A 25,116-nucleotide genomic window follows, 5' to 3' on the forward strand; every position below is an offset into this window, starting at 1 on the left:
GTCCTGGTACTCTATGTAGTCTCTAGGTGGAGAACCAAGAAACACCCGAGCCATCTGTTTCAAGCATTTCTTTGCTGCGCTTGAGCGCTATTCAAGGGGCATGAAACGCACAGTCCGGTGGACCTGTCATGGGTGGACGCGCCAGTGATTCGACCGCTGTCAGAACCACCCGTCTTTAGTGAGACGGCTGCTGACCGAAGGCCAAGCGCGTGCCTCACGCCAATGGCCCTTGGACTTGGCCAACTGCTCGGGTTCCTTGTCGCGTTCTACTGCATTGAGGATGAGCCTGTACGATAGCTATTTTTGTAGTTTGAATAGGACAAAGCCATGATCTGGGCGGCGTCTCACGACACTTGTTGTCCAAGGTCCTAGTGCCATAAGCTGCATTGCCTAGCTCTAGTAAACTGCACACTCCGAGTCACCCACATTGCGAACGTTGCGAAACAGGCGACACGCGTGGTTCGCAGTCGTTGCCAGCCATAATCAGCCCTACAAGGCCAGCAGAAACATTGTCAACCAACGGTTGCAGATTCGGAACCGCTCGGAGCACAACTGATCGACAACTCGGGGCAGCGTGTGGCGATATTACTTAAATGGGCAATTCAACATAACCATGCGTTTGCGCGAGTCTGGGATATTAAGCTGGGCAGCGGTTTACACTAGAAGAAAAAGGGAGAAGGCAGCGTCAGCGCAAACATCGCACCATCATATTTCAATAACACCAAGAGCTAGCGATGACATTCGAACAGGACGCGTACTGGTCCCAGAAAAACTCGTCTCAGAACAAACTCTTAGTTAACATTTCCCAGACATGGAAGTCTTGCGACAGTGGTGCGAGCGAAATATTCGACCAGTCCGTGTGAGATTGATTGTGCCTCTACAACGGTTGATCGTCGTAAGAGAAGACCGAAATGGAAGCCTTTAGATTAGGAGAACTGCATAACCGCGTGAGCACTGCTGCTTAAGATGATTTGAGCAAGGTCCAACAGGGATGATGCTAAGCAAAGCTAACAAACAGCCTTACGATTTGACCCCTGCCTCGGAGCGTTGACATCAACAACACGTTCGGGATACCTGATCCCGCTTGGCTATCAGAGCACACGTATTTCTGAACATAGTAGGTCCGACTTTTGCTATGCACAGAGGACGTTGTTCTAGGGGGCGTGCCCAATTGCAATCGTAGGAGGAGCGATGGTGAAATCGCGGCTCCTGGTACCTGAAACGACGAGGCTTAAAGGCGCCGAAAATCTCCACGCTAAGGGAATAAACTCTACGCCCAGACACAGTATACATTCCCGGTCCCCCAGGTTTTCGGGCCTTATTTTCTCCAAAGGGGGGTGGAACGGACACAGAAAGATACCATTCGCAAGGCTTGGAACAGCCCTTGGGTCTTGGTCACCGACGAAACGCCATGAGATTAGATGCAAGGAATTCTTTAAATGGAATCGATGTCTACACGGAACATGGCTTCTCACTCACACGCATCTCACTGCGAGTTACACTCTCTTTAAGTAATTAATCACATTCATTTATTTGGCTATCAGCCTGTCCTGTCTTTAAAGATGCGTTTCACCGACGCCGCCACTCTCTTCTCGCTCTCTTCGCTCGCCCAGGCAGCACCGGGTCTCTGGGGCCACCAGCACGCCCACTACTCTTCCAGCAGCTATGGTAGTGGCAACAGCGCGGGATACCAAACCGGTACCTTCTTCACCAACTGGGGCATCTACGCTCGCAACTACAAGGTCACCGACCTCCCCGCCAAGCAACTGACTAAGGTCAACTATGCCTTTGCCAACGTGAACAACGTCACTGGTGAGGTCGTGCTCAGTGACGAGTGGGCGGATATTCAGATCCCCTACCCTGGTGATGTTGCCGGAAACGCCACTCTGCTTGGTAACTTTGGTGCACTGTTCAAGCTCAAGCAGGCAAACCGTCACTTGAGGGTCACTCTCTCCGTCGGTGGTTGGAGCTTCCGAGGCAACTTCAAGCCTGCCTTCTCCACCGAGGCCGGTCGTCAAAAGTTCTGTGACAGCTCGCTTGAGCTCGTCAAGGACCTTGGTCTCGACGGTATCGACATCGACTACGAGTACCCCGAAGACTTGGATGCCAGTGCCAAGTTTGCTGATACCGTCAAGCGCTGCCGCAATGTAAGTTTGATATATACTTTTAATCCATGATGAACAAAAACATTCTGACATTCCATCCCAGGTCTTCGACACCTACTCCGCCGCCCACGCCAACAACTACCGCTTCATCATCAGCATCTCCTCCCCCGCCGGCGCCCAAAACTACGAAATCTTCCCCATCGCAGAAATGGACCCCTACGTCGACAACTGGAACCTCATGGCCTTTGACTACCAAGGCCCCGGCTTCTCTAACTTCACCGGCCACAACAGCAACCTGTGGGCTAGCAAGACCAACCCCCGCTCCACCGACGGCTGGGACGCCAAGAACAAGAAGTTCACCCCGTTCAACACCGACCGCGCCATCCAGTACTACAAGAGCAAGGTCTCGAGCTCCAGCAAGATCCAGCTCGGCATGCCGCTGTACGGCCAGGCTTTCGCAAACGTCATGGACCCCAACCCCTTTGGCGACGGTACCGGCGTCAAGTTCAACGGTAGCATGCCGGGAAGCTGGCAGGCGGGTAACTACGACTACAAGGTTCTTCCCCTCAACAACTCTGGTACCGCATATGCTTCGTACGAGGTCGGTGCGTCATGGACTTACAACCGCAAGACGCGCGATCTTGTCAGCTTCGATACTCCTCAGGTCGCTCAGTGGAAGACGCAGTACATCAAGGCGCAGCAGCTTGGTGGTGCGTGGTGGTGGGAGGCCTCTGGTGACCGTCCCGTTACTGACCCCAAGTCGCTTGTTCGCACTGTTGTCCAGGCGCTGGGTGGTGAGAGCGCGTTCAAGCCTACTGAGAACTTGATTTACTTCCCTCAGAGCAAGTATTCCAATGTGCGCAATGTCAATGCTACTCAGGCTTAAGTGTGTGAGTGTGAGTGAGGGGCTTGGTAGCTAAGTGTGGTGATGCGAAGGGAGTAGAGTCGAGATATACAAATATACCCGATTGAAATCATAGAATATATACTGCATTTTGTGTTACGTTTTCACACACTCTCTCTCTTGTCTTTGCATGCACTGCGGTGTCTTAGTGTGTATACATGTAGATCAATGATGATGTTCACGCGGGTATACCCTTTTATCACAGTAAGCACCCAAATTTTTGCCATGCCGGATAGACTTTTCTGCCCTTGTCGCACACCCGAGCAACGATTTTTTTCCCGCGCTCGAAGATGCGCGTCATCGAGCTGATCCGCCGTAAGCACCGCACTGCCTTACCGATGAATAGAAATTCTACTATAAAAAGCAAAAGAGGTGAGGATGTTGGAAAAGGGACCGGGGGGAGGAAGGCAAAGCTAGTTGGCATCCTGGCCTGGGTATTGGCATCTTGGTGTATGAATTAGATATGGGATGTCAGCGGATAATTGGAGTCAACGTATGGTTGTGTGGGCATCAAAATTCATTTCTCGTTTTGGGATCAATGACTTTCTGGATATCGCGTCCGATTTGGCTGAACATGGAAAAGGAGATGCGACCAGTGACTTCGTATGGATGCGCGAAGCTTCCGGGACGCCTGTGAATAGTAATGACATGTCCTCCATTCTCAGCTGCAAAGATTGTCAGCATATTCAGGAATCTAGCCAGTTCGCTTCATGGAATCCATCTATCGGGTTAGCACACCAGATGGAACCTGTCTCGGTGCAAGAGATTGGCTCGAGCAGGTACCAACAAGAGTTCTCAACTTATCACACGAAAACGAGGCGGTGAAAGGGTATTGCACCATGAGAGCCCATCGGCCGGACCTGTTCGGACTGATTGCGGCCGTAAGCAGACAATCAGTAAGGCAGCAAAAAGACAGCATGTTTTTAGCTAAGAGGACGCGCGATGTGATGCCACATGATTCATGGCTGTGTATAGCGGGTACGCGGCGAGAGATGAGTTCAGGCTAAATGCATTGATGATGATGACACGGGTGCTAGGATTATTTGTTCAAGCGGGGAGGGAAAGACGGACAGGAAATTATGCAGCAGACAAGGAGCTGTAAGATTACGTTATGCTGGGGTGAAATCAGAGCCGCAGGGGCGACGCTTGTACGGCTCATCCCGGACCCACCTCCGAGAACACCCATCGCGCTTGGGGGTCATCATCAACACCATGAATGCTCTCATTGCTCGGCACGCCAGTCATCGAGGATTTTCGGCCAGGTCTTTGCGCAGTACTAGCATCGCTGTCAACCTCTGCTTTTGTGCACCGAGATCAGTCAATACAATGGCTCAGCGACCTCGGCGATTTGCCCCACTGGATCCAGCAAAGAGGAAGGAGGGGGACCAGAGGCCAGAATTGAAAGGCATCGTATTCGATGTCGACGGCACATTATGTAACCAATCCACCGGCACTCACGGGTGGGATGATGATATATTAATGCACGACAGGTCTGCCGCAGAACTACATGTTCGCAGAGATGCGTGCAGCTCTCGGCATCGAGAAGCCGACTGACATTCTGGATCACGTGTACTCGTTGCCCGAGAGCGAGCAAGAAGAGGCCCAGGAAAAGATTCGAAACATTGAGCGGACCGCAATGAAGTCGCAACAGCCACAAGCCGGTCTCGTGGAGCTGATGGAATACCTCGACTCGCGGGGCGTCAAGAAGGGCATTTGTACGCGCAATTTCGATGCCCCGGTTGCACATCTCCTCACCACATTTTTGCCAAAGTCCAAGTTCAGCCCTATTGTGACGCGCGAGTTTAGACCGCCCAAGCCTGATCCTGCTGGTATTCTGCACATTGCCAAGGACTGGATGCACGAAGACGGTGGAAACAGTTTAATCATGGTGGGAGATTCCATCGACGACATGACAGCAGGCCATCGTGCAGGAGCCGCGACGGTTTTGCTGGTCAATGAAGTGAACAATCATCTTTCAGAGCACGAGTATACGGATCTTGTCGTCAAACGGCTCGATGATCTTATCCCCATCTTGGAGAGCGGGTTCGAGGGAAGACCATAATGGGTGTGTATAGCAAACAGCTTGAATAACTGTCTAATCAGGAAGTTCGTAGTACTAGAGTGAAATAGTAGTAGAGAAGCATTGACCATTTTCTCAAGCAATGCTGTACTGCTACCAAAGCAACCTACAAATCACGCATTCACCTATCGGCGATCACATCTGTCTCGGCGTTATTTAAAGGGTTATCCATACACTAGATTTCTGCTCTATGACGCGCTGGTTGACGGCCGGCGACTGTGTCTCGTGCGACATGTTCGGGGTGCAGTATTGCTTTTAGGAAGGTGAAGATGATGGGCCGTTGATCCACCAAGCCCCCAACGCCCCACGGCTAAGCTGCCGCGTCAAGCTTTTGGCACACAACACCAAGCACACCCAGCCTTTATAAGCGTTGAGCAGCCCTAAGCCGCTAGTGATATGCACAGGGTTGGATATATGTGCTGCTATACCGATATGATCTAGAAGTAATTTGCAGCCCTTGCAACACCCTCGTCCAGCGTCGACACATGTGCAACTCAACCAGTAGTACTGTGTATGTGACTGTCCTGCATACTAGTGCATACACAGCTGTCCGTTGTGTGTGTGTAATACATGTAACATGTTGGCACATCTCAGTCGCACGAAGAAGAAGATACCTAGGCTGGTATGAAGCTGGTCCTGCGGATCACAATACAGATGTGGAGTTCGCCTTGTCACGATTAAGGCAGCTGTTTATCAGGATCTGAGGGGCTTGTTTCGAGACCCGCCAATCCGCTTTCCTCATCCAACCAAGCCAATGTACTTGGCCATCTATTTATCTTGGCCAGGAGGCGGAGACCCATCATGTTGGTCCGGACTTTGAACTGCATGTGGACCATGTTAATGATTGGGGCGGGCTGGGAAGATCGCCTGGTCAACTACGTATCTTGTGTCTTGGCACCAGAGGGTATAACTGTTTGCCTTTCTTCGTGCAAACGCGCCTTCTTCACCCCATTGTTGACTCGTGCCTCCACGGAGAAGGTGTGTGTGAGGTCATTGAGACGCCGTCGCTGTCTTGCCTTCCCTTTCTCTGTTCTCATATCCATCCTGCAGCATGAAGTATAATACACTCCTCACCGGCCTGCTGGCTGTTACCCATAGCAGCGCCGTTTCCGCTTCAACAACTTCACATGTCGAGGGTGAAGTGGTCGAGCGACTTCATGGTGTTCCTGAGGGTTGGAGTCAAGTGGGCGCCCCCGATCCAGACCAGAAGCTGCGCTTCCGCATCGCAGTCCGCTCGGTGAGTAATTACCTTTGCGGCCCATATTCAAATCTTGTAATACTTTTCACTGAACGTTGTAGGCGGATAGCGAACTGTTTGAGAGGACGCTGATGGAGGTTTCTTCTCCCAGCCACCCTCGTTACGGACAGCACTTGAAGCGACACGAACTCAAGGACCTCGTCAAACCGCGAGCCGAGTCAACCTCAAACATTCTCAACTGGCTGCAAGAGTCTGGAATTGAGGCGAGAGATATTCAGAATGACGGCGAGTGGATCAGCTTCTCTGCTCCGGTTAAGCGTGCCGAGCAAATGATGGGCACCACATTCAAGACCTATCAGAACGAGGCCCGAGCCAATATCAAGAAGATCCGCTCTCTAGACTACTCGGTGCCCAAGCACATCCGAGACGACATCGACATCATCCAGCCTACGACGCGCTTCGGTCAGATCCAACCGGAGCGTAGCCAGGTCTTTAGTCAAGAGGAGGTCCCATTCTCAGCGCTTGTTGTCAATGCGACGTGTAACAGGAAAATCACTCCCGACTGCCTCGCAAACCTCTACAACTTCAAGGACTATAATGCCAGCGATGCCAAAGTCACCATTGGAGTTAGCGGCTTCCTGGAGCAATATGCTCGCTTTGACGACTTGAAGCAATTCATAAGCACTTTCCAACCAAAGGCAGCTGGTTCCACATTCCAAGTCACATCTATCAACGCAGGACCTTTTGACCAGAACTCGACAGCGGACAGTGTTGAAGCCAACCTCGACATTCAGTACACAACAGGCCTTGTTGCGCCCGACATTGAAACTCGCTACTTTACCGTTCCCGGTCGCGGAATCCTGATTCCTGATCTAGACCAGCCTACGCAGGCCGACAACGCCAATGAGCCGTATCTGGATTACTTTACATATCTCAATAATCTCGAAGACGAGGAACTCCCCGATGTGCTGACGACATCTTATGGCGAGAGCGAGCAGAGTGTACCCGCCGAATACGCAAAGAAGGTGTGCAATTTGATTGGTCAGCTGGGTGCTCGTGGTGTGTCGGTCATCTTCTCCAGTGGTGATACTGGTCCTGGCTCTGCATGCCAAACCAACGATGGGAAGAACGCGACACGTTTCTTGCCCATCTTCCCTGCTTCTTGCCCCTACGTCACTTCGGTTGGCGGCACTGTTGGCGTTGAGCCCGAAAAGGCCGTCAGCTTCTCTTCAGGTGGCTTTTCTGACCTATGGCCTCGACCCGCTTACCAAGAGAAGGCTGTATCTGACTATCTTGAAAAGCTCGGGGACCGCTGGAACGGGCTTTACAACCCCCAAGGACGCGGATTTCCCGATGTTGCCGCCCAGGGCCAAGGTTTCCAGGTGTTTGACAAGGGCAGGTTGATTTCTGTTGGAGGAACGAGTGCTTCAGCTCCAGTTTTCGCATCCATAGTCGCACTCCTGAACAATGCTCGCAAGGCTGCGGGCTTGTCTTCGCTCGGCTTCTTGAACCCATGGATCTACGAGCAAGGCTACAAGGGCTTGACCGATATTGTTGCTGGAGGCTCGACAGGATGCACAGGAAGATCCATTTATTCAGGGCTCCAAGCACCACGCGTGCCATATGCTTCTTGGAATGCCACCGAAGGATGGGATCCCGTGACGGGCTATGGTACACCTGATTTCAAGCAGTTGCTCACCCTTGCCACGGCGCCCAAGTATGGCGAGCGCCGCGTCCGTCGTGGCGGTCTTGGTGGCCAGGCCTAGAAGTTGTTCGGGTGGGGAGTGTGAATGCTGAGCGACTTTGCGAGGCTTCATGCATGGCAGGATAGGAATGGATCCTCGGTAGAACAGACACTCATGAATATTAATCCTAGTATGACGACTTTAGAAATTTTGAACCCTCCCCCCGAAAAAAATAAACTTCAAAACAAAGAACCAACGTTCTGTGCAGAAAGCGACCATGTCAACAAATGCTGCTAGGCGCACGAGTTCAGTAGTATTGCACTAAACCTTATTACTTAGTGTCCACTGCAACCATGGTTGTGGCTCACTTATCCCAGCCCCGACATATGCCAGACAGGCGCACGCAAAAGCCACATGCGGCAGTTGTCTACTAGCATACGAAGACGCCGACCACTCGACCATACCGTTCATCTCCAACCTCCGCAAGCCTCGTGCGACATTTTTCCACAACGGCTGCTGCCAACTCGGCGCCACTGAGCGCCACCTCCGAAACCTTAACGAGCTGCCTCATGCAGTTAATACGGCCCGCACCTTATTCCCACCCAAGCAAGACAAGCATTCGCCATGGTGCTTGATCCCCCGACAATTGACGCGGCCAAATCCGATTGAATAAAGACGCAGCCTGCCTCCCCTCCAATCATCATATGTCATGACCTATAGCAATTTGCAGCGGGCCTGCGCATTGGACAGCTTGTGGCACTGCACTGCACTGCACTGCACTGCACTGCACTTCGGCTTTAACGAGAGAGATAAGAGTAGCTCGCTTTTTTTTTTTTACACACAGCCAAAGAAGTTGCGTCGCCCGTGGTGCTATCTGGGAAATACGAGTGGGCGTGGCATTGCTTGGTTGCCGTGGCGGGGCTTGGAGAAGCTTTTGTCGTGCTACTTACTACTACTACTACTACTAGTAGTAGTTTGATCCATCGTTTTGTTTGTGTGGTTTATCATACGAGTACTAAACACTGGATACTTCCACCGGTGTCTGAGCAGTATGTAGGGATATTATGAAACCGTTTGGAAGTTCCAGTCGCTCTTCTTGATGAGAAATAGAGTTCAGTAGACGTTGGCGAGCACTTTGCAAACGGCCGGTTGTGTGTGTGTGTTTTGATTGCTAGTCAAGCAATGGGCCGAGCAAGCCGCAGCTTGCCATCATGCCCTCGCCTTCCTAACCAGGCATAGAGCCAGGCTCCAGTTTTTTTCATACTACTATCGCCCATACCTATCGGAATACAGCCAGATATGTGCCGCGTTGCTATCCAGGGTAGGCCTAAATGATGTCAGTCTCGCGCGCTGCGCCTGCTACTTGAAGAAGACTGCGCGCCCACCGCTTTGTTTCTTTCACGGCCATTGATAGTCACCCCTCGTACGTGACTAACACTCAATCCCCGGCACCTCAATACCGAAGCAAGTCACCATGCAGCTTCTATCAATCATTGCCGTGTATGGCCTCGCAGCCAGTGTCTCCGCTCGGAGCGCTCGTTCCGTTGGCAGGAAGGTGGAATTCCCTCGCCCTCGCATCGGTATCCCGACGCAGAATGTGCACCCCCACAAGCGTCAGGCTGCTCATATCATAAACACTGAGGCTTCCAAGGGTGCGTATACAGAAAAGAAGAGATGCGAAGTTAGCTAACGCCATACAGCTTTTGCTGTCAATGGCACTGCTGGAGCCATTCCCGAAGTCTACTTCGATATTGGCGAGTCCTACGCTGGTCTTTTGCCCATTAGCAAAGCTACCAATGAGTCTCGGGAGCTCTACTTTTGGTTCTTTCCTTCGGAGAACCCAGATGCTAGTGACGAAATCACCATCTGGTTGAACGGTAAGCCAAAACCGAATACTATGACAAACTTCCTCTAACAAACGATGCAGGTGGCCCCGGCTGCTCTTCTCTTGAAGGATTTCTCCAGGAAAACGGCCCCATCTCATGGCAATACGGCAGCGGTCCAGGTCCCGTCTACAACCCATGGAACTGGGCAAACCTCACCAACATGGTCTGGGTCGAGCAGCCCGTCGGCACTGGCTTCTCCCAGGGAAAGCCCACTGCTACTAGTCAAGAGGAGACTGCTGAGGAGTTTCTCGGTTTCTTCAAGAACTTTGTCGACACTTTTGGTCTGCAGAACCGCAAGGTGTACATCACTGGCGAATCATACGCCGGCCGCTACGTCCCTTACATTGCCGACGCCATGCTGAGCAAGAACGACTCCACATACTACGACGTCAAGGGCGTCATGTTCTACGACCCCAGCGTAGCTGAGGACAGCCTCCTGACCGATATCCCTGCAGTCCCCTACGTTGACCAATGGGCTGGTCTCTTCAACTTCAACCAAAGCTTCATGGACGACATTCACACCCGTGCCGACGCCTGCGGCTACACTGAGTACATTGAGAAATACCTCACTTTTCCCCCTACCAGCAAATTCCCGACCCCAGCCAACACCTCCAAAACAGAAGGCTGTGCACTCTGGCAGGACATTTTCGACGCCGTCTTCTACACAAACCCCTGCTTCGACGTCTATGCAATCGCAACCACCTGCCCCTTACTCTGGGACCCCCTCGGCTTCCCCGGCTCCTTCGACTACCTGCCTCCACGCACTGAAATCTACTTCAACCGCAGCGACGTTCAGGCTGCCATCAACGCGCCCATCCAACCCTGGGCCGAGTGCTCCAATGGCGTCCTCGACACTGACACCTCGCCGCCATCCTCCTGGGAAGTTATCCCCCGCATCATTGATGCCCTGGACCGCACTATCATTGCGCACGGCGAACTCGACTACGTGCTCCTACACAACGGCACGTTGATGGCGATCCAGAACATGACGTGGGGTGGCCTCCAGGGCTTCCAGAAGCCTCCTACCGACGACTTCTACGTTCCATACCATGACGATTTGAGCCAGACTAGCTTGAGCGCAAAGGGATTCATGGGCAAGACGATTACCGAGCGCAAGCTTACGTATGTGCAGCAGGCGCTCAGTGGACACATGGTGCCGCAGTATCAGCCCAGCAGTGCGTATAGACAGTTGGAGTTTTTGCTAGGCAGAGTCGAGAGTCTGACGAGCAGGGAGGGTTTTACGACACTTCCGAAGAGTGTGCAGAGTAATGGAACTAGTGTGGGCGAGAAGAGGGATTTGGGTGTTATGAGGGAGTTTAAGAGGTGGCTTTGAGCGAATCTGTCTACTTCTTTCTCTATGGGTGAAGGAGATGTAGCAACGTAGTAACGTCCACATATGTAACATAATGAAAACAAAACACATATACAAAATCATCCCGCCACATTCTCAACTTCCCTCTTCCCATCGATCCCTAATACCCCCTCCTGCCTCTCCTTCGCTACCTCCGGCACCTCAGCAAATATCTTGCTAATAGCCTCTACTGTCGTATTCCCCCCACTAAAAACAATACCAACATTCCACCCCTCCTGCCCTGCCTCCCTCGCCACCAACCTCCTAAAATCCTCATTAAACAGCACAACCGCAAGTCCCACAACCGCAGAGGGCTCCACAAAACACTTCATGCGCTCCAACACCAACCGCATCGCCTTCTTAATCTGATCCTCTGTCACCGCAAACAACCCCGCCACATACTCTTGCTTCGAAATCACACTCCAGTTGTGCTCGCCCAGCGGCGTACGCAACCCATCCGCAATCGTAAGCGTCTTGACAGACGTAACGCGCTCGCCCGCTGCAACACCCCTGCGCGCATCGTCGCCGCCCTGGAAACTCGGTTCCGCGCCGAACACGCGGATGCCCGTGCCATGGAGTGCAGTCGCGATACCGCTGAGCATGCCGCCGCCGCCACAGGGTGCGATGACCGCATCTAGTTTTCTGTTTCCGGTCGCAGCCTGAGCGAGCAACTTGGTGGCTTGCTCCTCGAGTTCGAGGGCCAGCGTGCCTTGCCCGAGGATGATGTTCGGGTCGTCATACGGCGGGATGAGAGTGGCGCCTGTATCTTTGACTACAGTTGCGACGACGGCTTCGCGCTCGGTGCTGGTGGAGCCTGAGAAGTGGACGGTTGCGTTTTGGGCTTTTGTGCCTGCGATTTTCGAGGGGGTCGAGATCGTTGGCATGACGATGTGGGCGGGGATGGAGAAGGTGCGGGCGGCGAGGGCGAGGGCTTGTGCATGGTTTCCTGTGGGTTGGAAAGATTAAATTTGGGACTGAATAAGGGACGGGAGGAAATGTACCGCTGCTGTGTGTTACTACGCCTTTTTTGCGTACTTCGTCTATGCCTTCCTTCTCAATTAGGCGCGTGACGGCGTGGAAGGCGCCGCGGACTTTGAATGCGCCGATGCGTTGGAAGTTTTCGCATTTGAAGAAGAGGTTGATTTTTGGATGGGCGGGTTTTTGGCCTTCCCATTGGGTTCCTTTCAGTGCTTCGGCTGTCTGGGGTGTCGAGGCAAGATTGCTCAACGTGGTGTTGGTGAGCACGGGGGTATCGTGGATGTGGGGTTTGATAAGAGCATGAGCAGCCTCGACGTTTGAACGCGTCAAGGAGGGATGGATTTGTATGGACGCCATGATTGCGGGTGAGGAAAAGGAGACGAGTAGTTTGGGGACATGTTTATTTGAGTCAGAGAATGTACGCGGTGCTGCTTAGATATACAGCGGGGAAGATGGCGTGCGTGGTGGGGGAGGGTTACCACGAGTCATGGCTATGCCGCTGTTCCTGGGCCGATGACACGACAAACCTTTCTCCACAATTCAACCCCACACGTAGTTCCCGACTACCTTGTCGTTGTATTAAGATGCAAGGGGTCCAGACGGTGACAGGGTTAGATGGTACTGACAGGTACTTGACAGAAACGTGGTCTTCTTTGAACCACTTTGTAAAATAACCATCTGTATAACATTTTTGGGTAGACGAGGACATCATCAAGTCTGTGCAAACACTCAGTAGTCCGTTTGTTTACACAACAATGAGAAAATGACCACATTCACCTCGCTTCTTGATAGTTCTGTTAATTTGGCACAACACAAAGCAAATGTTTTAGTGAGACACAGGAGATGTTGAAAAGCTCATAGGGAGCCATGATTCGGATTCTGGTGATATATGATCAACGTACTACTATCTCAATCTGAAAAGAACAAGATTGCCCAATCAGGGGCTCGGTCGTTGTATCCTATCTACCATCCATCAACCCATATAATATACATTATTCATTATCCATTATCCATCAATGACAGTCACCATCCATCAGTGTCAGGCGCCGTCCATCCGTGACGGTCACCACACTCAGTGGCGGGTCACCCTCTCCTGGATGTTGAGAGCCTTGATCAAATCAGGATACCAGGGCTTCTGAGGACAATCGGGCGTGATGAGATTGCTGACGCGCACGTTGACTTCGCCGGCACGGATGTTGAAGCCAGCAGCGCGGTATAGATCAATTGCCCCATGCTTGTCCTCGTTACGGAAGTTTTCGATTATGTGGATGTTGATGACAGTAAGCTCCGTGAGGTTGTTGGTGAGAAGGCGGAGCATGCGTGCACCGGGGCAGTAGCGGTAGAGGTCTCCGACGGAAGTGAACCAGATGACTTTGCGAAGCTCATGACTGCCACGACTAAGGAAGCCGCGACGTGCAATGTTGGGCAGCTCGAGGCGTGAGTCCATGAGAGGGATCTCGAGAGTGATGTCTCGGAGGGAGCGTAGAGCCCACCTTGGCGGGAGAAGAGGACCAAGGGAGTTTCCATGTTTGTTCACGAGGCTCATGCAGCGCTCGAAGTCCATTGGAAACTTGAAACTACTCTTGCCATAGAAGACCGACTTTGTGAGATCATGGAATTTCGACGAGACGCAGAGCAAATTGAGGAGCTGCTCAAAAAGCTTGCTCTTTGTTATGTCGTTGTGCCGTCCATGGATGACACTGCCGTTGTGGCCGAGGGTGTAGAAGATTATTTTATACAGCACCTCATCTGGCAGCTCGATAGAGCGGCGCGGTTTTGTTTCAATCATGGTGATCGTTTTGGTCGGGGGAGTCATCTTGCTGAGCAGATGCTTGAATTGAACTTGAGAAGAGTAGTTTGCAAGTATGGAAGAAGGACGACTCGCTGTTTCGAGGCTGATGAGGTGGAGTAGAGGAGGTAGAGTGGAGGGGGGAGGCAATTTTTATATGCGCAGGGAGACAGGGGTCTAGCGTGTTGACGGCCCAAGGATGGCGCCGTGTGAAGATGAATGGAGACACGCAAATTTCCCCAGTAAACAAGAGGAGAGTGAGGGACTCGAGGAAATACAAGGTCCCTGTCAAACTTTGACTCTCACACTCGCTTCAGGCTGGTTTGTGCAGCTCCGTGTGCGTCACTTCACTGTCTTGGCAGCTCTGGCCCGTGGCATATGTCTCTGTAGAACTGACACGAATCCTTCTGTGACCCCCTACTGGCTACAACAAGATCACCGAAGGCATGCTGGCAGTGACTGTCCTTGGTCTGATGGTGAGCTGCCTGCAATGATCCCCCTTGTAAACAGAAGAAACGGTGACTGGACAGGAGCAAGACTCGTCAGACAGGGGGTCACCGTTTGTGGGGAGGATCCACTGCAGACTGAGGACTAGTGGATTCGGGGGATGCGGGGAGTCCCTGGGCCGCAAGTGAAAATGTCGAGTACTTGCTTGCTGCGCTTTGTGAGCCGTGCCCCAATGGTACGAACAGAGTCGTAGAGCAGATATCTTGTCCTTGGCTGAGCCAGTGTGGACAAGATACCCAAGAGTTCAAGAAAATATCTATCCTCACTCTTGCTGAAATACTCTGATCGTAGCACGTCTCCAGATAGTAAGGCCTGTGAGAGTCCCGTGTGTAGGCAGTAGTTTTTGGCGCGCTAAGTCGACTCGTCCCCGGCCACAACATCATCCATCAACAAAGACACTTACGGCATTGGGTGTCAAAGTAATCTCCTCTGAAATAAGCTGAATTCTTGACAGGAAAATTGAGAATCCAGTCTTACGGAGCCACGAAGACGGAGAGTTTATTGGCGAAGGGCCGCTGCCCGCAACCACGCCGACAAATCGAAATTCTGAGCCGACGGAGCGCAGCCACTCATGCATGCAACGGCATTCGACCAGAGGTGAAATTGACCGACACGATACACCTGATACACCGATACGAGTACTGGCATAATTGAGATTGATATCGCACAAGGTTGTGCCGGATGCTGGGCAAACTCGTCAGGCGGGGTCCGAAGATGTCCATCTCAGAACCAGGATATGCTGAACTTGGCCAGTGACAGATTCAGGCTGTCAAAGGAGTTACAGGAAACGCAATGGATGGCCAGGATAAGATACTGTCCGCTTCCTCAATCGCCACGCGCCATGTCTGAACAACCCGGCAAGGGGGTGCCATGGTTTGCAGAAAACTGGGTACAACGTAAACAAGCTCATCCGAGGATCTCTGGAAGAAACTCAAGAGCTTGTCACAATTAACAATTGATCATAACGACGAAATATCATCGGTATCATATCAACGGCTAAATGAGAGGCAACAAAGCGAGACGACCAACCCCCGTGGCATTGATCGAGTAAGGAATCCAGGATTTGAAAGGCATATGAGGATCCAGAGAAGCCCTTGGGCGGGCCCTTTCTTGTTCTACACTCCTTAAATCCAGAGCTGACAGGGTCGCAGAGAACCCAGGGTAGCGTCAACAATACGGGCGTTTGCAGTCGACTGCCGCCACATTGGGAATTCAGAGAGGAGGTTTTTGGGCGAGCAAAAGTTCAACATGTACTAGGGCACATGTTTATGGGCGATATACAGGCAAGGGCAATGAGAGGTTCAACAGAGGAACGGTTCTCTGTTCAATATGGGCATGCACGGGAATGCAGTTACCCACGACAGTGCTGAACGCGAATCTACAAGATATATTAGTTGGGATTCACGAGAACAAGCTATATCTAAAGTGCACGTGGGTTAGTAGCGCGGCAAGGTTAGAGGTTCGACTACGGGCGGCAGGCGGAGAGGTTTGTGGTGAGAGGAGAGTAAACACAAGGGAGGGAGGAGGCTGGCAAGGAAATAACATGGCTTTGGAGTGGCCCATGCACGCACGCTAGTAGTCCTAGTCACCCCCATTGCCGTTGTCCGCCCATAGCTGCGGACAATCACTTCACATCGCTCCAACTAAAATTCACCGCTTTGCATGCACATTGTTTCTAGATCTTGCCCTGTGATGCTATGACCAAGAGGCCTCATGCCAGTATATCTGCTTCGCATGCAGAGTCTCTGGAGCGGCAAGCATCATACGATGGCGAAGGCAGCGCCAGCCATGAGGACGGCGATGCGTCATCGCTGAAAAAGGCGCGCTCTTTTATGGCCACTCTGGTAAGCTGAGCTGTGAATTGATCACGTGAACGCGCAACTGACGTAGATAGGCCTGCGACGTATGTAGGTCAAGAAAGACTCGATGCGACGAAGACCGACCAAGATGTGGCTACTGCAGGACCATGAATCTCGAGTGCACTTACCAAGCACCGCGAGCAACAAAGAAGGACCAGTCCATGGCGGTAGCTATAAACGCTATCCGAAGGCTTGAATCCAAGATTGAAGATCTCACTACAGCCATCAATGCACCCAAGGCTGCAGTTACATTGCCGCTCTCCCCTGCAGGACCCATCCCGGACCATCACTCGCCTTATGCCACTTTCTCTCAGCCCAGCCCTGGCAGCTATGCTACAGCCGCGCCTTCAAATAGTTTGCATCGCAACAGGCTGAGCATACATGACATTGCAATGTCCCCACAGGTTGTTGGAACGCCAGCCAAGAGCCCTTTTGCACTCCCAGAAGCACAAGGTGCCGTGGATCTCTCCTTCAGTCAGCATCGGGTTGCCTTATGGCCTGCTGTTCAACAGATCCTTCCCGATGTGTTTATCTCCGCACGCAAGGAGCTTCCCGAAGACTACATTGTTGATATCGAGAACCATAGATTGCCGCTGCCAATGGACATTAGCCATCCGTACAACACTAGCCCCGATAGTTGGTTGATGAGTCTCCCGCAGTCGGCGGTAAAAGGTCTCGCAGATGCATACTTTGCGGTATTCCATCGCAATACGCCTATACTAGACAAGTACCACTTCTTCTCGAGCACATTGGGTATAGCGATGGATAACGAATTCGGTTATGAAATCGAGACGGCGCTGGTACTTGTTGTACTAGCGTTAGGATGCTTAGCCGTCAAGGCGCATGAAGAAGGCGACTTTAGTCTTCCTTCCCGGCACTCTGCGGCTGGGCGAGGCTTTGTCCCTCCCGAGTGGTACGAGCTTATTATTGACGAACCTCCTGGCCTCAAGTTCTTCAATGAAGCCCGGAAGCGCTTTGGGTTTCTCATGTGTCAGACTGATCTCCAGGCTGGCCAGTTTTACATGCTATCGACGCTTTACTATGCCCAAATCCTGCGACCCTTGGATTCCTGGACTACCGTGAACAGAGCTGCCTTGTGTTGTGCGAGCATTCTCAAACGCACATCAACAATCGATTATGAGACGTGGGAGGGGGACATGCTCTCGAGGCTCTTCTGGTGCACCTTGATGTACGAGACAGTGATTACACAGGAGCTGGATCTACTGCCCCATAGTGGGCTGTTGGACTACGAGTCAGACATACCGTTGCCAAAGTTTACACAATGTCCACGGCCTAAGACGTTGATTTCAGGACTGCTCAGCGACGAAGATGATTCTCTGTTCAACTTTCATTTCCTTGCCCAAGCCGCGCATCGCATCATTCTCACTCGGGTGAAGCAGAGCCTGTATACGTTTGCGGAGAAGGAAGGCTACCCCAGTGCCAGTCTGACATCAGAAATGCATCACCAACTCGAGCAATGGCGGGAAAATCTTCCGCCAACACTTCAGTTCTCTGACAGTGACGATTCGAGCGACTCGGCCAGCCCTGCGCATGTTATTGCGAAGGCTATGCTGCGCAGTCGCTACCTGGTCGCAAAGTTGCACATTGGGCGGCCTTTTCTCTACAAAGCATTGCATGCGCCTGCATATACCAACGAGTCCGAGTACGATGAAGTGCGCAAGGGCCTTCGAGGCGGCATGTATTGGCCGACAACCATGGGTCTGTGTACACAGATGTTAACGGCTCTGCCCATAAAGTTTGGGTGGTGCTGCCAGTGTTTTGGGCAGGTTCTGCTGTTTCACGCCGTAGCGCTGTCTCCCGACGCCAAGTTGCGAGACACGTTACCTGAGGGATGGCGAGAATGGGTAGGGATCATGATGGCACTGATTCAGAGCTGTGCAAAGAGCAGCCCTGGTATCGCAAAGGACTATGAATTGTTGCGCTTGCTGGACGGATGAGAGGGTCTGGGTCGGCATTACTCAGAGTCTATGTATAGTAGACACTAACCAGAAGGCTGCGGAGCTGACGGACCCCTCGACCAGGATGGCATGCTTAGGGAACATGTACCGCGCAATTGGCCGCCGTACATGACTGCGCCATATTATACGCAGTGCCACAGTAAGCAGATTGTAGCCACGCGTGGCGTGGTAGGCTGTACCGACTAGGCGCTTTAGGGGGAAAAGGTACGTAGCAGTAGTGCTGGAGGGGCACGGGGTTAAGTGGGATGTAGACTTAGCGCCAATGGTATGCCCCCATTTGAGCTGGGTACGAGCGGCGGCTTGCGTGTACTCACGATTACGGGAGGCGCTTGTTAGACTTTAGCTAGCAGGTTTATTTGAAATGGCACAACCTCGTAAATGAAAAGGGGTCTTGAGCAGGGCAGATGGCATCAGCCGAGCTCAGAGAGCTGATAGAGGAGCACGACAATGCTCAGCAGTCTGCCCAGAGGCCATACTTACATACTATCTGCACTCGTACCTGTGAATTCTCGCCTTGGATCGACAACTGCCAGCATCGCCGCTTCCTGGCGTTTCAGCCCTTTCCGTGCCGGCAGCTATCCCCGATTCACCTGCGCTAGGCCCGTCTGGGAACTAGTCGTCGTGCTGCATAACAAGGATACAAACCACTCCGGTCTGACACGCACTTCTCCTTTGGAAACACGACTACCAACAACTTTCTTACGCTCCTTTCGTCTTCCTTTGCTAGCTTCCGCACTCGATTTGTTGCGTCTCGCCACCCCTCCATAGCTCTTACCTCGCCATCTACCGCCCTGTTTTATTCCTGTTTTATTCCTTTTGCCCTAGCGCTGCCGTTTTCCGTTCCTGGTCGGTTTGCGCAACCTAGGCTGTTGTATCCTACCCTCTGTCGACTCGAATTCCCCGCAGTCATCCGAATATTGCCGGAGTTCGCCTCGTGGCGCACACATCGCGTACGCCCCTCGTGTGTATCTGGACGCTGAAGAGAGACGATTGCGACACCTGCTGGTGCTGGAGTCGAGACAGCACCACCAAACCGGGCCTCTACGTGCCCTGAGGCGCTGCATGTCCACCTATTCTATCAAAATCCGAACAATTAGAGTCAATCATGAGTGATTACTCGTACCAATCGTTGGCAAACATGGGGCCGCAAGGTCGGTGGCGTCGTGTCTTGCTCGTCGCCATGGTACCAATGGTGCTGGCATTCATTTACTACAGCACTCCCTCCTCATACATACCTGCTGGTCTTTCTTCTTCACCGTAAGAATCGCTTCTATCGTGGTAGTCTCGACCCAGCTGACATTATCTAGATATCCGCATACCCAAAATGTAACCCTTCCTCAAGACGACCTAACCATGGCGACGATAATAAAAGCCCTCTATGGCCCCGTATTACACCCAATTGATGCTCCAGAGTTCACAGATGAAGATGGAGATGTATACCGGTTGCCCGGAAAACCGAGATTTACAAGCAAGCTGGGGAAGAAGGTCCTAATTTTGGATATTGACAGTAGGCCCTTGACAGAAGAGGGTCAGCTTATGAACAAGCACTTGAAGTGGAAGGGCATGCGGTCACTTTCCGCCGGCATGCTGGGTCACTACATGTTTGGTATGTATTCCGGTGACGGATGTGGGGCGCCAATGGATCCATGGCACGGCGCAATCTAAGCAATGCCTGAAAAGACCATACCCCCGCCTTTTGATATGAATTGAACACCCGCGCTAACATTTCAACAGCTCAAATACACGGTTACGACTACAAGTTTATCCGCGCACCCGACTACGAAGACCGTTGGGGCACCTGGGTCAAGGTACCCATGATGAAAGAAGCCCTCAAGACGCACGAATACATTGTCTTCATGGACTCGGACGTCATGTTCCACTACCCGCACCTTCCCCTCGAATGGCTCCTAAACTACTGGAACATGACTGACGACACCCTCGCCATGATGTCCATCGACCCCAACGAGCCCCAAAACTACGACTCAAAGGGCAACCGCTACCTCAATACTGGCTTCGTCATTGCGCGCCAGAGCAAGCGCACCCAGGAAATGTACAAGGCATGGGCCGAGTGCCCCTCGGAGTCCCGCTACAAGGGCTGCGCCAAGTGGAAAAAGGGCTGGGCCCACGAACAAGCGGCCTTTGGAAACTACCTCCGCTACGACTATGATCGTCCAGACGATATCCGCGTCTTGCCTTGCGTCGAGGCTAACGGTGCGCCTGAAGCAGAGAAGAGAGGTGGCTGCAAGGGCGTTTTCGTCCGACATTTCTGGGTCGACAAGGGCCTTGTCGCGAAGAGTCTTGCCGATAACGTTATGCAGTATTTCCTACCGAGACTGCACGAGACATATTTGGCATCGTCGAATGAACATATCGTCGATGCCAAGGGATACAGGCTCGAGGGCGCCGAGCTGATTGAAATGACGGATGCGGAGAAGGAAGCTGCGAGGAAGGGCAAGGGCAAGAATCAGAAGGATGAGGGATGGTAGTTTTTTTTTTAAATCTCTGCCATTTTTCTCCTTCTTATTCTTCTTTGCTAGTACTTGTTCCTTCCTCTTTCTACATCAACGTTTTACCCTGGGTATATGATATATGCTTATTCTTCTTTTTTTGCAAAAGGGAAAGCGAATGTGGCGGTTTTTTCTGATGAGCATATATATATTTATAGAAGGAACGGGAGAGTGGCAGACTTATTACAGTTTTCATCTCTCTTTGTTTTGCATGTATGTACGTTTTTTGTTTTCGGGAGGTTGGTTCTGACGGCTTTTCCTTCTTTTTCTTTTCGGGGGGGGAGTTAAAGTGCTGGGATTGCATAATATGTATGAAATCAAAGTCAATTGGGTATATTGCAATGTTGAGAGTACTAAGGATAAAAAAAAGTGTGATCGTGTGCTTGTGCTGTTTATGTGACTCACGGTTTGGATGGTGTGTAACAAAGATGTGGGTTTAGAAGTGTCTAGAGTTGGGCTAGTAGTAGCAGGGAACATGTTTACCTTATCTTTCCGACTACTTACTGTTAGTAGCATGGACATGGGCACGAACAACAGGGGGAAATAACAGGTACATGGGTAGTGAGATTGTTGCCAAGATGAATCGCTAGTGAGTTGCTCTAGCGGTCTTGGAAGTTTATACGTATATTGGTACTTGACTAAAGGTAATGCAGGTTAGGCTAAATGAACCCCCCTGCTGGGGGATGGGTGGTTCCTGATGGCTTTGTACATGGGGTATCAGTTCACCCTTTTGTTCTCGCTGCCGTGATAAGGTACCATTTGCTTATACATGTCCTTCATTTCGCCATGGAGTTTCCTTCTTGTTCTGCTCAATATTCCTTCCTGAGAAGTAAATCGTAATGTCCACCTTCAGTGTTGTATCAAAACAACCGCCCTTGCTGTGTGCGCAGTCGCACGAATTTGATTTCCCTTCTCGCCCTCTGCCGGTAGCTCGACTGTTATGATTCCCGCTTTTGTTATCTGACGCTCATGGCATGGTGCCTTACCTTTTTGTTGCTCTCTCGGCAAGGTCATTGATGATGCGATTATGTTCATGGCAACTTGTCGTACTACATAGACACGTAGCTTGCGTCGTTGCGACAACCTTTTTAGCCTGTAGCACAAGCTCAAGTCCGCCTATCACTTTGCCTAAAGATTCGAAATCTCGCGGACAAGAGCAACATTTACATTCCGGCACATTTTCCTCCAAACTGTGGAAATCGTCACATACTATGGAGGCATCGATGAAAAGAGTCTGTAAATTGTTGAAAAGTGGATATGTTTCCTGATGGTCTTGTATGGTTTCGGCAATTCTTGTAGCCTCAGCCTTTCCTTTAGGACAGGTAATAGCATCGGTTCCGAGGTTTTTAGTAGGTCGGAACAGGGCTGCTCCCTGACAATCAAGCAAAAGCTCTTCCAAAGTAGAACCAGTGTATAATCCTAGGTAAATCATCACGTGCCGGATCTTTTTGGCACAAGAAGCCTTTGGCCAGTAGGTGATGTTATCGAAATCAAACATGAAGTGTAATATGAAGATGTTATGCTTGTAGTAGGCTTCTTGCGCAAGATGGGCTAAGTTGCTATTTCTGGTTGCAATCAGAGGAAAGAGGTGATCGTCTAAGCGCTTCTGGTGTGAATCTTCCATACGGGAGTCGTAAGAAGGAGTCCCCCGGTAAATATCAATGCCTACAGAAAAGGTGAGCAAATACGACAAAACCTCAAGTTTGAGCTCATTAGAAAGCTGAGGCCAGTCGTGAAAAGTGGTTGGCGCTCCATGAGCTACAGGTGACGCCTCAGTCTCGGAGGAGCCAGGGAGCGTTGCCATGGTTCGTTTGGTAGCAACTCAGCCGTCTTGAAGCAGTTGTTGGTAAGTGAAAGAGGTGTTTAGATAGGAAATGTTGAAGGCGACTCACTGGTGGCTCCAGCTGTTGTAGATGTTTGCAGTGGTTGAAAATATAGAGTATAAGGAAACTGATTGAGCTTCGAGTATCTCGTATTGGAAGATAGTGAGAGGCGTTGAACCTGAGTGCTAGCGCTGCAGGTGAGACTTGAATACGAGCAAAAAGAGAAGGGAAGGAGCTACTGCCTATTCAAGGTGAAGGAACTCTCACTCGTATTTGTTGTGGCAATATGAGAATTCGGACCGCCAATTGTCAACCAGGGAAGACAGCGCTAAAGATTTGATTCATCTACACGAACGTTTCTCCTCTTGTATACAACCAGAACAAACTAACTTGCTACCAATCAAAGCAGTCCCATTTCATGCTAATATCAAATAGTCAAGCTGTTTCCAGCGCCCCTAGCCACTACTGTCTCACCTGCACAACCACGGTTAAATACTCCAAGCAACCAGTAGCAGTACACCTATGTGACATCCAGGAGTGTGAAAAAATAGACCTAAATATCACGCATGCGATGCGACACGAAACGCCCCACACCAACATTCCTCTTCATTTCGCATTTATTCACGGTCGAATCATGGGTTTGATCAAGCTCTCGCGGCAACGGCGCACTGCGCCCAATCACGCTCGACTAGTTGAACGACCATTTTACGCATCGATTTCTCGACTTGTTCCTCTTCTACCGCCACCGCCTCCTTTTCCGCCTGGTACATCACCATCATTTCCGCCAGTTTTTCCGCCTCCTCCGCCAACACCAACCCTTCCACCTCCGTCACCTCCGTCACCTCCAGTGCTACCAGCACGGCCGCCGTGTCTGTCTTTGCCTTTGCCTCCGTCTGTATGAGATTGGAATTACGCCAATATCCCCGATCGAGCGCGCATATTTGGAACAACTCCCAAGAGGAGTACCGACGCACCAGCGCGATACACGAGAGAAAAGTGAATTGTCGAAGGAGCACTATGGTCACCACGCTAGGATCTATGCATATAGGTAATGGCAAAAGAAAGGCAGTTAACCACAATCCCATCCCACATTTCTAATCCCTATCAAGAAGATTCTGGGGTAAATCCGATAGGGGATACTTGAGAAGCCCCAGAATCCAATCTTCTACACCTCATGCTCAATATCCTCCACCCTTGGCACCTTGTGCAAACTAATGCCACAAAACTTCGCTGCAAGCTCGCACTGTGTCGATTTGGTCAGCTCAGTCACTATCTCAAAGAAATCCAAGCCCCAAGAGTCATTTTCTTTTCCAAGTAATCTTTCGAGCAGGGAAGCGGAGGAACAAAGACGAAGGAAGAAATTCAGACTTACACACTCCCGAATAACCTCAACATCCTCCTTTGCCACCCCAATCCGCCGCAAGCCCCGCAGATGCCACGCCGATTCACGCGGAAGATTCTGCATCACAATTCCCGTTAGGACGGTAATCTCCGTCTCGATATCGTTCAGGACGTTGTGATCAGACAGAAAGAGGCCGTATGTAATATTTTTCGTAAGCCAATCTGGGGACCTTCATGTCAGCATTCTCAAGACTTCTCTTTCTTTACCTTAAAGTTAGAGCAGAAGGAGAGAGGGGGGTCTTACAAAAATCCTTATTAGCATCAAAAGTGTTAATAATCTTGCCCTGAAGATTATGCTTGTACAGCTTCCCCAACCATGCTTCGCCGCGCTGCAAATTCGCTTCGTCGCATTGCCAGCCCTCTCTGTGCTCATCACCTCGATATCAGTAAACATTCTAACCTTTTTCCAATACAGCATCTCAAAAGGTTCAAAAGAAATCAAGGAGAGAAGAAGGGGACTATCATACCGCGTAAACGTAAAATCCCTATCCTCCTCCTTCTCCACTGCAGCATCAAGATCCAACACCGCCTCAAGCGGCCTACACACACCGACGATAATCACCAGTTTAAACAGTACCTCGCGCATGCGCCGGAGTAACTTCTGTCGCTCCTCTGAACTCTGATACTCGGGCCGCGCAATCAAGTGTTTGTAGAGTAAAGGTACGAAGTTGGGTTGGCCGCCGCTGACTATGACTGAGAGCTACATTTCATACATGCGGATGTTAATGAGAGTTTGTTCGTGGGGGGGAAGGGAATGAAGAGGGATGGATGAGACGTACAGCGAGAAGATACCACTTATCATCTCCAAGTGTCTTGGCTGGAAACTTTTCTTCAATCCCTTTGAACAGCGCGAGGGCTTCGTCGGCGGTGGGGTCGCGGGATGCGGGTGTCGAGGCGGTAGTAGTAGTAGCCATCTTGATCTTGTATGTTTCACTCTTGCTTTGGTATTTCCTTTCTAATGAGAAGAAAAGTAGTACGTACTACACAAATTTCAAGCTTCTTGGAGTAGTAAGAAAACCAGCAGATGTAGAGATACAAGTGTCTGGCTTTTGACAGGTCTTGTC

At 51.2% G+C, this 25,116-nt stretch overlaps 10 protein-coding genes across 10 annotated transcripts; 6 read left to right on the top strand and 4 right to left on the bottom strand.

The window, feature by feature from the left end:
- Positions 1 to 1,562: 1,562 nt before the first annotated feature.
- Positions 1,563 to 2,991, top strand: COCMIDRAFT_33209 (glycoside hydrolase family 18 protein; the record flags this gene model as incomplete). Its single annotated transcript, XM_007685886.1, has 2 exons — positions 1,563 to 2,147; positions 2,209 to 2,991. 2 exons carry the CDS (start codon positions 1,563 to 1,565, stop codon positions 2,989 to 2,991), a joined length of 1,368 nt encoding a protein of 455 aa, XP_007684076.1.
- Positions 2,992 to 4,335: 1,344 nt separating this feature from the next.
- COCMIDRAFT_33210 (uncharacterized protein) lies at positions 4,336 to 5,071 on the top strand (the record flags this gene model as incomplete). The annotated part of the gene is made up of 2 exons (XM_007685887.1): positions 4,336 to 4,444; positions 4,500 to 5,071. 2 exons carry the CDS (start codon positions 4,336 to 4,338, stop codon positions 5,069 to 5,071), a joined length of 681 nt encoding a protein of 226 aa, XP_007684077.1.
- A 1,069-nt stretch (positions 5,072 to 6,140) lies between these two features.
- COCMIDRAFT_84631 (uncharacterized protein) lies at positions 6,141 to 8,053 on the top strand (the record flags this gene model as incomplete). Its single annotated transcript, XM_007685919.1, has 2 exons — positions 6,141 to 6,326; positions 6,389 to 8,053. The coding sequence occupies 2 exons, from the start codon at positions 6,141 to 6,143 to the stop codon at positions 8,051 to 8,053; spliced, it is 1,851 nt and encodes a 616-aa protein (XP_007684109.1).
- A 1,393-nt stretch (positions 8,054 to 9,446) lies between these two features.
- Positions 9,447 to 11,191, top strand: COCMIDRAFT_1823 (uncharacterized protein; the record flags this gene model as incomplete). The annotated part of the gene is made up of 3 exons (XM_007685856.1): positions 9,447 to 9,624; positions 9,673 to 9,849; positions 9,900 to 11,191. The coding sequence occupies 3 exons, from the start codon at positions 9,447 to 9,449 to the stop codon at positions 11,189 to 11,191; spliced, it is 1,647 nt and encodes a 548-aa protein (XP_007684046.1).
- A 98-nt stretch (positions 11,192 to 11,289) lies between these two features.
- Positions 11,290 to 12,544, bottom strand: COCMIDRAFT_84745 (uncharacterized protein; the record flags this gene model as incomplete). Its single annotated transcript, XM_007685920.1, has 2 exons — positions 11,290 to 12,155; positions 12,211 to 12,544. 2 exons carry the CDS (start codon positions 12,542 to 12,544, stop codon positions 11,290 to 11,292), a joined length of 1,200 nt encoding a protein of 399 aa, XP_007684110.1.
- A 715-nt stretch (positions 12,545 to 13,259) lies between these two features.
- Positions 13,260 to 13,976, bottom strand: COCMIDRAFT_33214 (uncharacterized protein; the record flags this gene model as incomplete). Its single annotated transcript, XM_007685888.1, has 1 exon — positions 13,260 to 13,976. The coding sequence occupies one exon, from the start codon at positions 13,974 to 13,976 to the stop codon at positions 13,260 to 13,262; it is 717 nt and encodes a 238-aa protein (XP_007684078.1).
- Positions 13,977 to 16,449: 2,473 nt separating this feature from the next.
- COCMIDRAFT_22946 (uncharacterized protein) lies at positions 16,450 to 18,300 on the top strand (the record flags this gene model as incomplete). The annotated part of the gene is made up of 1 exon (XM_007685868.1): positions 16,450 to 18,300. The coding sequence occupies one exon, from the start codon at positions 16,450 to 16,452 to the stop codon at positions 18,298 to 18,300; it is 1,851 nt and encodes a 616-aa protein (XP_007684058.1).
- Positions 18,301 to 19,426: 1,126 nt separating this feature from the next.
- Positions 19,427 to 20,807, top strand: COCMIDRAFT_84868 (uncharacterized protein; the record flags this gene model as incomplete). The annotated part of the gene is made up of 3 exons (XM_007685921.1): positions 19,427 to 19,578; positions 19,629 to 19,927; positions 20,056 to 20,807. The coding sequence occupies 3 exons, from the start codon at positions 19,427 to 19,429 to the stop codon at positions 20,805 to 20,807; spliced, it is 1,203 nt and encodes a 400-aa protein (XP_007684111.1).
- A 505-nt stretch (positions 20,808 to 21,312) lies between these two features.
- On the bottom strand, positions 21,313 to 22,632 carry COCMIDRAFT_1828 (uncharacterized protein; the record flags this gene model as incomplete). Its single annotated transcript, XM_007685857.1, has 2 exons — positions 21,313 to 21,324; positions 22,039 to 22,632. The coding sequence occupies 2 exons, from the start codon at positions 22,630 to 22,632 to the stop codon at positions 21,313 to 21,315; spliced, it is 606 nt and encodes a 201-aa protein (XP_007684047.1).
- Positions 22,633 to 23,816: 1,184 nt separating this feature from the next.
- On the bottom strand, positions 23,817 to 24,966 carry COCMIDRAFT_33218 (uncharacterized protein; the record flags this gene model as incomplete). Its single annotated transcript, XM_007685889.1, has 5 exons — positions 23,817 to 23,894; positions 24,024 to 24,214; positions 24,297 to 24,413; positions 24,512 to 24,752; positions 24,832 to 24,966. 5 exons carry the CDS (start codon positions 24,964 to 24,966, stop codon positions 23,817 to 23,819), a joined length of 762 nt encoding a protein of 253 aa, XP_007684079.1.
- Between the last annotated feature and the right edge of the window lie 150 nt (positions 24,967 to 25,116).

Source organism: Bipolaris oryzae (genome assembly GCF_000523455.1).
Source record: "Bipolaris oryzae ATCC 44560 unplaced genomic scaffold scaffold_14, whole genome shotgun sequence".
Classification (NCBI taxonomy): domain Eukaryota; kingdom Fungi; phylum Ascomycota; class Dothideomycetes; order Pleosporales; family Pleosporaceae; genus Bipolaris; species Bipolaris oryzae.